The 15,349-nt window shown below is 40.8% G+C and overlaps 1 protein-coding gene across 2 annotated transcripts; it reads right to left on the reverse strand.

Moving 5' to 3' along the window:
- Positions 1–1,968: 1,968 nt before the first annotated feature.
- On the reverse strand, positions 1,969–15,159 carry ndufa7 (NADH:ubiquinone oxidoreductase subunit A7). 2 transcript variants are annotated; one of them, XM_043721067.2, is made up of 4 exons: positions 15,029–15,159; positions 8,449–8,498; positions 4,404–4,553; positions 1,969–2,267 (listed from the first exon to the last, which is right to left on the reverse strand). In XM_043721067.2, exons 1-4 carry the CDS (start codon positions 15,077–15,079, stop codon positions 2,171–2,173), a joined length of 348 nt encoding a protein of 115 aa, XP_043577002.1. In that variant the 5' UTR covers positions 15,080–15,159; the 3' UTR covers positions 1,969–2,170. The 2 variants fall into 2 exon arrangements, with proteins under 2 accessions (XP_043577002.1, XP_043577001.1); XM_043721066.2 differs by lacking the exon at positions 15,029–15,159 and adding an exon at positions 14,734–14,832.
- Positions 15,160–15,349: the final 190 nt, after the last annotated feature.

Below are 15,349 nucleotides of genomic sequence, written 5' to 3' on the forward strand. Positions count from 1 at the left end.
CATGCTGTTTTATAATTGCATTTGCCAAAGCATTAAATCGTGACAAATTACGTGCAGTTCTGCTCTCCTGGTCTGAGGAAGGACATTTTTGCTATTGAATCCAGCGAAGATTAACCAGACTGATTCCCTGGATGGCAGGACTGACATATGAGAAAAGACTGGATTCACTGGGTTTGTATTCGCTGGAACTTAAAAGAATGAGGAGGGCATCTCATACAAATATATAAAATCCTGATGGGACTAGACAGGTTAAATGTGGGAAGAATACACCCGATATTGGGCAAGTTCAGAATTGGGGGGTATCACAGTCTAAGAATAATGGAAAAACCATTCAGGACTAAGATGAGAAAGAATTTCTTCGCTCAGAGCTGTGAACTTGTGGAATTCTCTCCCACAGGAAGCTATTGAGGACAATTCATTAGATATATTCAAGAGGGAGCTGGATGTAGCTCTTGCATTAAAGGGATAAAGGGGTATGGGGAAAGGGCAGGAGGGAGATACTGAAATTGCATGATCAACCATAATTGTGTTGATTGGCGTTGCAGGCTCAAAGGGTTGAATGGCCTACTCTTGCACCAATTTTCGATGTTTCTGCGTTCCTTTCTAAAAAGGAATGGAAGAGTAACCCAGAACTTCAGAGGTAAAAGCTTGACACTGTTCAAAATATTCTAAAAAACTTTTTAAATTATTATGCACTTCATAAATTATCACTTTCTCAATCTCATCCCTGGCTGTGTTGATTTATTTACTTTTATTCCAATTTAGTTTGTTAAAACTATCAAGCAACTTTTCAATCTAACTTCATTGAAGTAAATTTATAAAAAAGGTTGTCTGTTCTACACCTACAAAACAAATGCAGCTGAATTCTTAGATAAAGGAAAATGTGAGCAAATAACGTGTCCATTAAACCAGAGCTTAAGTCAGAAAACAGTGAACTAGTTTACATGGCCTGGGATTGTCATAGCTAGTATGGTGTGGTTATTCTGGTGCAATGTTTGTTTAAAATTCATTTGTGGGATGTAGGTACCACTGGATGGACCAGCATTTATTTTCTATTCTTAACTGCCCTTGAACTGAGTGGCTAACAGAGTCCATTTCAAAGGTCAGTTCACCAAATATTAACCAAATTGCTGTGGGTCTGGAGTCACATGCAGGCCAGATTAGAGAAGGGAATCTGTCATCCTCATCCAAAGGACATTAATAAACCTGATGGGTATCTTTTTTAAAAGCAACAGTCAACCTGATAATCATTAGACTAGCTGTTGGTTCCAGATATTTTTTGTGTAATTCAATTGATTTAGTGTTATTATTGGAATTCAATTATTAGTCCTGAGACATTATCACGATGCTACACTTCCTCTCAGTAATCTCTATTAAGTATTGTACCATATGAAAATCCAATTCCTGGAGCCATTTAGACTGTGGCAGCTGCTCTGGCTCAAGACCTGAATTCAACTGTTCTTTTCAATCTCTCTGTACAGCATATGCACTACAAAGCAAAAGTGAGGACTGCAGATGCTGGAGATCAGAGTCAAGCTTAGAGTGGTGCTGGAAAAGCACAGCAGGTCAGGCAGCATCCGAGGAGCAGGAAAATCGACGTTTCGGGCAGGAGCCCTTCATCCTGTTCCTCGGATGCTGCTTGACCTGCTGTGCTTTTCCAGCACCACTCCAATCTTGACATATGTACTACAAGCCTTGGCCAAGGGAACAAATCAATCACAAGGAGTACAACTGGCCTGTAAAATTCCAAAATGCAACAGCTAGCATTAACAGTAAATTAATTTTTAAAAGGTAATAAAACTGAAAACATTACAAATGTTCAGAAAGAAAAACATTTCAGATAAATGAAACTAAAAATATAAAATACTTTCCCCGCTACTTAAATGGGTTATAAAGGGTCCAGTAACAAAGAAGTGATGTGCTTTTGACGTCGAGATGCAGATGAAGTATGATACTTTTAAAAAAAAGTGCACAAAACACCATTTGCTTTATTAACTTGGATAATTACTAAGCTGATTTACATTAGGAGCCATTAAACCCCAAAAAGTGACAGAAACTCCAGGTTCCAATCTGGCTGTCCAATGCTGCAGCTCCAGTACTTTAAACTTCTTTCCATTGCCAGTACTACCATAAAAGGTTAAAGTTCATGATAATCTCAATCACCCTCCAGTCACAGATACGGCTGATCCGTGGAAAGCTTCAACTTGACTGGCTGCCCAGGTAGAACAGGTTTCCCAACTTCCTTAGTTACTTCAGTACCTTGGCCACTGGAACAAAGAAAAGAAGTTCAATTTACTGTATTCTGAAGGAATTCAGTTGATGGAAATTAATTCAGTTCTACAGATGTGCTGTGAAACAGATAATAAGGTTGGAAACATCCTAATTCTCAGTGTCACTTTACATAAATTCAGTACTGATTTCCAAATCAAAAACTTTACTGCTTTTTAATTTGCATAGTTTACATGGACATGAGAAGAAAAGCTTCTCACATATATCCCAGTATGCACAAGGGTACACTGTAAATCCTCCAAACTGGAATACTTGTTTTTGAATTTCAGAATAATAAAATGCATTAACCATAAGTATGTGAATCTGATAAAAGTACAGCAAACTTTGTTTTAACTGACACTCTTGATAAACTGGCAAAAAGTATATACCTGAAATATCTGAAGTTTACTGTATTATCACAATATCATGTTGTCTAGTCAGTTGAGTGTGCGAGTGAGAAGGTTCTCTGCTTTTAAGTTTTATTTAAGGTAAAATTGCATTATGGAACAGCATAAATCATGTAATAAATTATAAATGATGTGTATATCCCCTGCATTATATTTCTATTACTTAGTATGTGTTTTTACATTGATCACGTGGACATCCTGATCAAGCAAATATTTGATCAGCCAGCATACCCCTGGTCCCACAGGTACCTGTTAATAAAAAGCATGCTCTGTGTAGTTGAGACATAAAACAGTAACAAAGTGTAATAAAAAACAATAAAAATTGTTTTATTCAAATACTGTATTTTTCATGTTTCCAACATGCTGTGCTCTTTAATATTAGAAAACACATTTATCAGTGAGTACTGTGCATATGCAGGATATTGTGGATGAACTTAGGAAGAGTCAAATATTGAAGCAGGCAAGCATAACTTAGTGAATGACTGAATACAGTAAAAATCAAGACCATGTGGCTGAGTTAGGATGGTGAGTGGCACTTTCTTTGCTTTAACTCCTGTCTGTCCATTGTACAAATACTGAGTTAGCAAATCTGGATTGCAATCACAAGACCAAAAGATGGGGAGCAAGAGGGGTTAATTACTTTGCATGTCAATGCAAGAATGAACATGTAGGTAGAAAGGCTATTTACTGTTCGAAAATATCTCTAAATGTCCTCAAAAACCCTCTTGAAATATACTCTTTGGTGGACGAAGAACTGGGAAAAATGGGTAGTGCGGTCGTGGGGATGGCTAGGACAGGGCTTACAAGACACTAGTACCAGTGATGGGGGCAGTCTGGATGTTAGTTGTTCAGATACACAACATGATCAGCTAAAACTATGATGGGAACAGTGCACGCTAACTTCAAATTTGGGAAATATAAATTGGGTTTTTTCTAAAATGTCAAAGTGGGGCGCTGGAATAGCACAGCCGGTCAGGCAGCATCCGAGAGCAGGAAAGTTGACGTTTAAAGCATAAGCTTTTCATCAGGAATTGTTCTAAAATGAAGGTAGTCTTGGGGCTGTGAAGAGCAAAGATTTAAGTAGGATTATGTGTACAGATCAGTAAAATTGGTGCGCATGGATGAAAAGTAATCAGATTGGCAACTGAACGCTGGTACTTATTTGAGGGGCTGAAGAGAGGAAAAATGATCAGAAACCACAGAGTAATGTCTTCAGTTTTGAACACAGATCGTCAGAAGGATAAAATAAATCAAAACTCAGGAAAGTGCACCCTCCCAGTAAACCAAAATTGTAGGGTTAAATTTGAGTATGGGCATTAACCTGTTCTGAATTTAGAAGGATGATTGTGATTAAATTGAGATTTTATGAATAAGAGGTAAAATACATAAGTGCTAGTTCTTCAGGGGAATAATGTTAAAACTGGAGTTGAACAATGTTGGAGTTAAACAAGGACAGTTTTTTTCCCCCAATACAAAGGGTAGAGGGAATTTAGTAGCCACTATCCAAAAAAATCCAGGATTGACTTGACTAGAATTGAAATAAATAGATTTTTGAGAGGCAAGCTATGCAGGAATACAAGAAAAGGTGTGAATGAATTTAGGTACAGATTAACTAACTGGAAAAGGTTTAAGTTCTAAAATAGTCTATTCCTGTTCCCATGTTACTCTGTCACTCCTAACGTTGCTCCAAACATTATGGAACTGAATAAGGAATTTGCTGCCACTAACCTGGGCGCCTGTGTTCCCGCTGCTAGCGCTTTCTGCGATGACCAAATGACAGTAGGTGGAAATGTCTCTCGACGACCATCTCGTAAACAGTAGTAGTTATCTGAAAATTTATGGCTAGGGCCAACTGGGAGCTTGGGTGGAGGTTGGGTCCTGAAACAAAGCATTCCAAAATCCTGTCTTTACAAAAGGAGCAGCTTAAAATTACTGTAATATCTTAAAAGCTACACCAAGAAAACCAGTATCCTTTCACAGGAGGAGGAGAGCCATGAGGCTACTGTAAGCAGTTACAAGATAGCACAATAACTGCTGTCTTGAAAAAGAAGGTAAGGTTTCATCAAAACAAAATGCACAGAACTGATCTCATTTTCTCTGTCATTTCTATTATCAAGGATGGTCTTATTTTCAATGCTAAATATTCCTGTTCTGTAAGCGTCAGCAAAAAGAAATGGCAAAATACTTGACACATTATTTTAACACGGAGTCGTGGAGATATGCAGTATAGAAACAGACCATTCAGTCCAACTCGGCCACGCCGAACAGATATCCCAAATAAATTTAGTCCCATTGGCCAGCATTTGGCCCATATCCCTTTAAACCCTTCCTACTCATATACTCACCCAGATGTCTTTTAAATTTTGTAATTGTACCAGCCTCCACACACTTCCTCTGGAAGCTCATTCCATACACACACTATCCTCTGTGTAAAAAAGGTTGCCTCTTCTTAGGTCCCTTTTACATTTTTCCCCTCTCACTTTAAACCTATGTCCTCTAGTTTTGGAGTCCTCCACCCCAGGGAAAAGACCTTGTCTATCTACCCTATCCATGCTCCTTGTGATTTTACAAACCTCTATAAGGGTCACCCTCAGCCTCCAACACTCCAGACAAAAGAGCTGTAGTCTATTCAGTCTCTTTCTAAAGCTCAAACCCTCCAACCCTGGCAACATTCTTGTCATTCTTTCCTGAACCCTTTTAAGTTTCACAGCATCCTTCCGAAAGCAGGGAGACCAGAACTACACATAATATTCTAAAAGTTGTCTAAACAATGTCTTGTGTAACCACAACATGACCTCCCAACTCCTCTACCCAATGCACTGACCAATAAAGGCAAGCATACCAAATGCCTTCTTCACCATCCTGTCTACCTGTGACTCCACTTTCAAGAAACTATGAACCTGCACTCCTAGGTCTCTTTGCTCAGCAACACTCCCTAAGACCTTACCATTAAGTGTATAAGTCCTGCCCTGATTTGCCTTTCCAAAATGCAGCAACTCACATTTATCTAAATTGAACTCCATCTGCTGCTCCTCAGCCCATTGCCCCATCCAATCACCATCCTGTTGTAATCGGAGGTAACCTTCTTCGCTGTCCACTATACCTCCAATTTTGGAGTCATTTGCAAACTTACTAACCATACCTCCTTTGGTCACATCCAAATCATTTATATAAAAGGTGAAAAGCAATGGACCCAGCACTGATCTGAGAATGTGTATCAGCTATGAACAGGTAGGGAAATAGTTAAGTTTTGAGTTTTGTGAAATAAGAGGTTCCGCTGAACATGACTTAGATCAGATAAGAACTTACAGTTAACAATGGGGTGCTGGAGGCAAGGGTAATGGGTTAACAAGGTGTAAAAGCATGCAGAGCCATTTAACAAGATGAGGTAGCATTCAGTATGTAATGTCAGCTAACAATGTTAAGAACATTCATTGTGTAACAGCAAATGGCTTAATCTTTACTGTTGATGTTTGCTGATTGTAACAGTCACTCAATTAATACGTATGTTGCCTTATCTGGATGCTCCTCCCTGTAAAATGACGATATAATTCATTGAGAAACTGCTACTTGAGAGAGAAGACTGAGAACTCATGTCCCTGTGCACATGGGCAATTGTTCTCTATCCTTCCAGGGCCCAGAATAAAGATGATGGTAAAACTATACTGTGACTCTGAGCGTTTTGCTTCAACTGAGACAGGAACGGGACGACAGATTCTTCTGGCACAGCACTGGTCACTGACCTCCAGCCTGAAAAGCAACTCAACATCACCACTCTGCCTTCTACCTTTGAGCCAGTTCTGTATCCAAATAGCTAGTTCTCCCTCTATTCCTTGTGATGTAACCATGAGGAACCTTGTTGAATGCCTTACTGAAGTCCATACAGATCACGTCCACCACTCTGTCCTCTTCAATCCTCTTTGTTACTTTTTCAAAAGACTCAATCAAGTTCGTGAGACACTATTTCCCATCTGAAAGCCAGATTGACTATCCCTAATCAGTCTTTGCCTTTCCAAATAAGTGTAAATCCTGACCCTCAGGATAACCTCCAACAATTTGCCCCACCACCGACGTCAGGCTCAGTCTACAGTTCCTTGACTTTTCCTTATCACCTTACTTAAATAGTTGCTCCACAACTGCCAACCTCTCGTCTTTTGGCATCTCACCTGTGGTTATCCATGTTACAAATATCTAAACCAGGGATCCAGCAATCAATTCCCCGGCTTCCCACAAAGTTCTAGAGTACTCCTGATCAGGTCCTGGGGATGTATTCTCCTTTATGCCTTTTAAGACATCCAGCACCACCACCTCTGTAATATGGACATTTTTCAAGATGTCACTATTTATTTCTCTATTTTCTCTATCTTCTCCACAGTAAACATTGATGCAAAACACTCATTTTGTATCTTCCCCATCTCCTGCGGTTCCACACACAGATGGCCTTGCTGATCTTTAAAGGGCCCTATTCTCTCCCTAGTTACCCTTTTGTCCTTAATGTATTTGTAGAATCCCTGTGGATTCTCCTTAACCCTTTTTGCCAAAGCTATCTCATGTCCTTTCTTTCCCCCTCCTGATTTCCCTCTTACGTATATTGCTACTGCATTTATACTCTTCTAGGGATTCACTCGATCTCTGCTGTCTATACCTGACATATTCTTCCTTCTCATTCTTAACCAAAACCTCAATTTCTCTAGTCATCAAATATTCCCTACACGTACCAGCTTTGCCGTTCACCCTAACAGGAACATGCTGTCCCTGGACTTAACGTTCTCTCCTTTTTGAAGGCCTCCCATTTTCCAGCCACTGTGAACATCTGCCCCCAATCAACCGTTGAAAGTTCTTGTCTAATACCGTTAAAATTGGCCTTCCTCCAATTCAGATCTTTAACTTTTAGATCCAGTTTATCCTTTTTCATCAGTCTTTGAAAACTAGTAAATTATGGTCACTGGCCCCAAAGTGCTCCCCCACTGACACCTCAGTCACCTGCCCTGCCTTATTTCCCCAAGACTAGGTCAAGTTTTGCACCTTCTCTAGTAGGTACCTCCACATACTGAATCAGAAAAATTTCTTGTACACTTAAGAAATTTGTCTCTATCCAAGCCCTTTACAATCCCAGTATACATTTGGAAAATTAAAATCACCTACCATAACCTTTCTAATTATTCTTACAGATAACTGAGATGTCCTTATAAATTTGTTTCTCAGTTTTCTGCTACAACTGGGGGTGGGGGGGTCTTTCTTACTTCTCGGTTCCAAATTCCTCCCAAATAACTTCTCAGGACGTATTCCCAGGAATATCCTCCCCAAGTGCAACCTAATGCTATCCTTAATCAAAAATATCACTCCCACTCCCCTCTTGCCCCCTTTCTATCCTTCCTATTGCATCATATTCTTAAATAATTCAAAAGTAATCTAATAAATGCCTATTCTGATCACAGACTCAAGACAGCTAAACTGGCACCAAAACAGATTCAGGAAAGAATAACTGATACCTGGGATATGGAAAAGGGATGCTGTGAAATACTGGCAGTCTCCAATTTCTAAGTCAAGTCCAACCAAGGTTAGAAACAAAATAAAGATCCCTCTACATTACACAGAGATACAATGAATATCTTTTTAAAAAAAAACGCAGATTAAACAATTTGACATTAGATCCAACACAAGAAAGACAGAGTAAAGGTCCCATGTCGACAATGACCATCAGGTACAAAGAATTAAATTTAACAGAAGGCTATATTCTGATGATCCCAGCTCAGTTTATTTTGTCTGTTACCTGAGAGCAATTTCAGTGTATCGAAGCTGCAACTTTTCTTGGAGATTCTTCTGCAGGAGAGAAAAACACGAGAGTCAGTTGCAGACATATTTACACATACACATCAAAATGTCCAGCTGATGATGCAGAACAGTCCTGAAAGACCAATTATGGAACAAGGAACTACAACTGGTAACATAGCAGCAAATGCTGATGTGCAAATATACAAACTTATGAACTTATTATTTAGCTGAACATTGTCGCAACGTGGAAGATTACTAAGTTGTGTCCTGTCCACAGAAACCAGAACAAATCCAACTTGCCAATTACCACCTTATCAGGCTATTTTTGATCAAAGTGATGGAAGGGGGTAATTAGGGGATTGCTTAGCTCAGTTTTCTGGATGGCTGGTTTCCTATGCAGAGTAATGCCAACTGTATGAGTTCAATTCCTGTCATCGCAGAGATTACAATTGAAGATAATCTCCTTCTCAATGTCTCCCCTCATCTGAGGCATAGTAATCCTCAGGTTAAACCACTACCAGGTGTATCCTTGTAATGAGAGAGCAGCCTTTTGATCCTCTGGGACTGGTCTCAATAAGCTAACAATGAATGGTCATTGCATTTTCTTACTGGCTCAGAATACCAGATTCTTTTGAGTTATTCAACAAAATCTGCAAACTTCACCAGCAAGAAGGACAAGAGCAGCAGATGCATGGAAGAGCACCATTATCCTGACTTGGAAATATATCACTGTTCCTTCATTGTCACTGAGCCAAACCTTGGAACTCCCTTCCAGCAGCACAGCGGGTGTCTCTATACTGCAACCATTCAAGACAACAGTTCACCACTACCTTTTCCAGGGCTATGAAGGATGGGCAATAAATATTGGCATATTGCATGAACATCTTTTTTTAAAAAGTTTCCAATATTAAACTTTATAAATAAATATTGGCTGGGATAACTTTATCTGCAATACTTTTCAAATGTTAAATACTGGCTTAAAGGGAAAGTATATATCTACAGCATGTACATATATAAGGTCTTGCTATACATGCACATGGACTGCTGTAGTATCCAAGAAATCACAAATGGTGCTGAACATTGTTTCTCCATCATTAAGTCAAAAGTCAAGATGTTTTCTGATGATTGCACAGTCATTGGTGAAGCAACCAATGATGGTTAAGGCCAGGACACTATCCTGAGGGACTTCTGCAGTGATGTCCTGGAGCTGAGATGATCAACCTTCAACAAACAAACATCTTTCTTTGCATCAGGTATGACTTCAACCAGAGGATTTTTCCAACTGTTTCCCACTGACTCCAGTTTTACTTGATTTCTTGGCAGAATGCTATCTTGAATGCAAGGTACTTTTCTCTCACCTCACCTCTAAAGTTCAGCTATTTAGTCCATGCTTGGACCAAGGAATTGAGAGTAAAAGCTGAGTAGCTCTGGCAAAATGCAAACTGAACATCAATGCTCAGATCAAAAAAACCCAAAAGAACTGCAGATGCTGGAAATCAAATAAGAAAGGAAATTATTGCATTGAGCAAAGGGCTGAATGTTCTCAAAGGAGAGAGGGGCCAGCGAGAGATCATTGTCCACGCTGAAACCAATGACATAGGAAGGGAAAGGGTTGAGATTCTGAAGGGAGATTACAGAGAGTTAGGCAGGAATTTAAAAAGGTTCTCGAGAGTAGTAATATCTGAATTATTCCTGGTGCTACAAGCTAGTGAGGACAGGAATAGGAGGATAGAGCAGATGAATGTATGGCTGAGGAGCTGGTGTATGGGAGAAGGATTCACATTTTTGGATCATTGGAATCTCTTTTGGGGTAGAGCGACCTGTAAAAGATGGATGGATTGCACCTAAATTGGAAGGGGTGAAAATGTGTTGCTGGAAAAGCGCAGCAGGTCAGGCAGCATCCAAGGAGCAGGAGAATCGACGTTTCGGGCATGAGCCCTTCTTCAGGAATGAGGAAAGTGTGTCCAGCAGGCTAAGATAAAAGATAGGGAGGAGAGACTTGGGGGAGGGGCGTTGGAAATGCGATAGGTGGAAGGAGGTCAAGGTGAGGGTGATAGGCCGGAGTGGGAGTGGGGGCGGAGAGGTCAGGAAGAAGATTGCAGGTTAGGAAGGCGGTGCTGAGTTCGAGATCAATATATACTGGTAGGGAGATTTGCTAGAGCTGCTTGGGAGGATTTAAACTAGTAAAGTGGGGGGGTGGGACCCAGGGAGACAGTGAGGAAAGAGATCAATCTGAGAACAGAAGCCAGTCAAACAGTCAGGGCAGGCAGAGACAAGGTAGGACTAATAAATTAAACTGCATTTATTTCAATGTAAGGGGCCTAACAGCAAAGGCAGATGAACTCAGGGCATGGTTAGGAACATGGCACTGGATTATCATAGCAATTATAGAAACATGGCATAGGAATGGACAGGACTGGCAGCTTAATGTTCCAGGATACAAATGCTACAGGAAGGATAGAAAGGGAGGCAAGGGAGGAGGAAGAGTGGCGTTTTTGATAAGGGATAGCATTACAGCTGTACTGAGGGAGGATATTCCCAGAAATACATCCAGGGAAGTTATTTGGGTGGAACTAAGAAATAAGAAAGGGATGATCACTGTATTAGGATTGTATTATATACGCCCTAATAGTCAGAGGAAAATTGAGAAACAAACTTGGAAGGAGATCTCAGCTATCTGTAAGAATAATAGGGTGGTTACAGTAGGGGATTTTAACTTTCCAAACATAGACTGGGACTGCCATAGTGTTAAGGGTTTAGATGGAGAGGAGTTTGTTAAGTGTGTACAGGAAAATTTTCTGATTCAGTATGTGGATGTACCTACTAGAGAAGGTGCAAAAAACTTGACCTACTCCTGGGAAATAAGGCAGGGCAGGTGACTGAGGTGTCAGTGGGGGAGCACTTTGGGGCCAGCAACCATAATTCTATTAGATTTAAAATAGTAATGGAAAGGGATAGACCAGATCTAAAAGTTGAAGTTCTAAATTGGAGAAAGGCCAATTTTGACAGTATTAGGCAAGAACTTTCAAAAGCTGATTGGGGGGGCAGATGTTCACAGGTAAAGGGACGGCTGGAAAATGGGAAGCCTTCAGATATGAGATAACGAGAATCCAGAGAAAGTATATTCCTGTTAGGGTGAAAGGAAAGGTTGGTAGGTATGGGGAATGCTGGATGACTAAAGAAATTGAGGGTTTGGTTAAGAAAAAGAAGGAAGCATATGTCAGGTATAGACAGGATAGATTGAGTGAATCCTTAGAAGAGTATAAAGGAAGTAGGAGTATACTTAAGAGGGAAATCAGGAGGGCAAAAAGGGGACATGAGATAGCTTTGGCAAATAGAATTAAGGAGAATCCAAAGAGTTTTTACAAGTACGTTAAGGCAAAAGGGTAACTAGAGAGAGAATAAGGCACCTCAAAGATCAGCAAGGCGGCCTTTGTGTGGAGCCACAGGAGATGGGGCAGATACTAAACGAGTATTTTGCATCAGTATTTACTGTGGAAAATGATATGGAAGATATGAAATGTAGGGAAATAGATGGTGACATCTTGAAAAATGTCCATATTATAGAAGAGGAAGTGCTGGATGTCTTGAAAAGGGTAAGGGTGGATAAATCCCCAGGGCCTGATCAGGTGTATTCTAGAACTCTTTGGGAAGCTAGAGAAGTGATTGCTGGGCCTCTTGCTGAGATATTTGTATCATCGATAATCACAAGTGAGGTACCGGAAGACTGGAGGTTGGCTAATGTGGCGCCACTATTCAAGAAGGGTGGTAAGGAAAAGCCAGGGAACTATAGACCAGTGAACCCGACGGTCAGTGGTGGGCAAGTTGTTCGAGGGAATCCTGAGGGACAGGATGTACATGTATTTGGAAAGGCAAGGACTAATTAGGGATAGTCAACATGGCTTTATGCGTGGGAAATCGTCTCACAAACTTGATTGAGATTTTTGAAGAAGTAACAAAGAGGATTGTTGGGTCAGAGCGATAGATGTGATCTACATGGACTTCAGCAAGGCATTCGACAAGGTTCCCATGGGAGACTGGTTAGCAAGGTTAGATATCATAGAATACAGGGAGAACTAACCATTTGGATACAGAACTGGCTCAAAGGTAGAAGACAGAGGGTTGTTTTTCAGACTGGAGGCCTGTGACCAGTGGAGTGCCGCAAGGATCGACGCTGGGTCCACTACTTTTCATCATTTATATAAAGGATTTAGATGCGAGCATAAGAGGTATTGTTAGTAAGTTTGCAAATGACACCAAAATTGGAGGTGTAGTGGACAACGAAGAAGGTTACCTCAGATTACAACAGGATTTTGAGCAGATGGGCCAATGGGCTGAGAAGTGGCAGATGGAGTTTAATTCAGATAAATGTGAGGTACTGCATTTTGGGAAAGCAAATCTTAGCAGGACTTATACACTTAATGGTAAAGTCTTAGGGAGTGTTGCTGAACAAAGAAACCTTGGAGTGCAGGTTCATAACTCCTTGAAAGTAGAGTTGCAGGTAGTTAGGGTAGTGAAGAAGGCGTTTAGTATGCTTTCTTTTATTGGTCAGAGTACTGAGTACAGGAGTTGGGAGGTCATGTTGCGGCTGTACAGGACATTGGTTAGACCACTGTTGGAATATTGCATGCAATTCTGGTCTCCTTCCTATCAGAAAGATGTTGTGAAACTTGAAAGGGTTCAGAAAAGATTTCCAGGGATGTTGCCAGGGTTGGAGGATTTGAGCTATATGGAGAGGCTGAACAGGCTGGGGCTGTTTTCCCTAGAGGGCTGAGGGGTAACCTTATAGAGGTTTATAAAATTATGTGGGGTATGTATAGGATAAATAGAAAAAGTCTTTTCCCTGGGGTGGGGGAGTCCAGAACTAGAGGGCATAGGTTTAGGGTGAGAGGGGAAAGATATAAAAAAAAGACCTAAGGGGCAACTTTTTCACGCAGAGGGTGGTAGGTGTATGGAATGAGCTGCCACAGGAAGCGGTGGAGGCTAGTACAATTGCAACATTTAAAATGCATTTGGATGGGTGTATGAATAGGAAGGGTTTAGAAGGACATGGGCCAAGCACTGCCAGGTGGGACTAGATTGGGTTGGGATATCTAGTCGGCATGGATGAATTGGACCGAAGCGTCTGTTTCCATACTGTACATCTCTATGACTTTATGACTCTGTGAGTTGCTATAAGTTGAGAGGTCATGTTGTGGCTGTACAGGATATTGGTTAAGCCACTTTTGGAATAATGTGTGCATATCTGCTCTCCCTGCTATAGGAAAGGTGTTGTGAAACTTGAGAGGGTGTAGAAAAGATTTACAAGCATGTTGCCAGGGTTGGATGGTTTGAGCTGTTAGGGAGAGGCTGAATAGGCTGGGACTGTTTTCCCTGGAGCATCAGAGGTTTCAAAATCATGAGGGGCATGAATAGAGTAAACAGACAAGACCTTTTCCCTGGGGTGGGGAGTCCAAAACTAAAAGGGCATAGTTTTAAGGCGAGAGAGGCAAGATTTAAAAGGGATCTCAGGGACAACTTTTTCTTGTAGAGGGTGGTGTATGGATTGAATGAGCTGCCAGAGGAAGTGGTGGAGGCTGGTACAATAACAACATTTTTAAAACATCTGGATAGGTATATGAATAGGAAGGATTGAAGAGGGATATGGACCAAATGCTGGTAAATGGGATATCTGATCAGCATAGATGAGTTGGACCAAAGAGTCTATTTCTGTGCTGCACATTTCTAAGACTCTACTGAAAAATCTCAGGTCTAGCAGCACCAGTGGAGTGAAATCAGAGTTTACATCTCAGGTTCAGTAACTTGCTTCAGAGCTATCTGAAGGAGGGTCACTCGACCCGAAATATTAACTGATTTCTCTCCACAGATGCTACCAGGCTTGCTGAGATTTTCAGACAAATTTCTGTTTTGTGTCAATGCACAGGTTTTTTTTCCCCCCAGTGCTAACAGCCCAGCCTCTTCCAACATTGTGCTGTTGATCGAAAGTAGACCAATAATCTGGTAACTGGCAGAATTGGGTTTATCCTTTTTTGTGCATGGGATACACCTGGATCATTTTCCACAACTTCAAGTGGATGCCAGTGTTGTAACTGTACTGAAATAGCTTCGGTAAAGAGCAAAAGTCTTCAGTACTACTATCAAAACACAGTCAGTGCCTCTAGTCGCTTCTTGATAGCTTACGGAATGAACCAAATTGCCCAAAATTGATGCTTGGGACCTGTGCAGGAGACCGTGATGGATCATCCACTTTTGCTGAAATTTGTTGCGAACGCTTCGGCCTTACCTTTTGTAGCAACGTGCTGGACCTGCCCCCACTGTTGAGAGAAGAAGGGACTGGAAACGTTAATTGTGCTTTCTCTCCACACATAACTGTCAGACCTACTAAACTTCTCCAGCAGTTTCTGTTTTTGATTGAGGATAGAGATTGTTGTGAAGAGGCTCGCAACAGGCATTTGATTTTAATTTACATGTAGCTATTACTTCCGCAGCAAGCATTTAGCATTAAAGCTGACTGTATCGTGGCAATATGTTTTCCCCGAGCAGCTGGGACACATTATTATTGAAGTTTACAGACTCACCCCCGCTAACCAGTTCCGCAGCCTCTGAATGATCTTGGTCGCTGACGCCATGTTTGTTGTGAAGGACAAACACCTGGAGCTTGACGAGCCGCAAAATTAAAATGTTTAATTTTATTAATATGGAGTTTCCGATACTTTATTTATTTATTTTAAAAGTCATATTAAATTATAATTAATCAAATAATAATAAAAACTACTTCCCTCAGTGAATCCTGGGCGGGCACGGAATTGTGGGAGAAACGGACACTTTTTTTTAGGAAAAGTTTTATTTTGAATTTGAACCTTGTTAGTGATAATGTGAAATACGGAGTGGGGTGGTGT

This window comes from Chiloscyllium plagiosum, unplaced genomic scaffold, assembly GCF_037043375.1.
Source record: "Chiloscyllium plagiosum isolate Xiang-an unplaced genomic scaffold, Cpla_swu_hap1 HiC_scaffold_28, whole genome shotgun sequence".
Lineage (NCBI taxonomy): Eukaryota > Metazoa > Chordata > Chondrichthyes > Orectolobiformes > Hemiscylliidae > Chiloscyllium > Chiloscyllium plagiosum.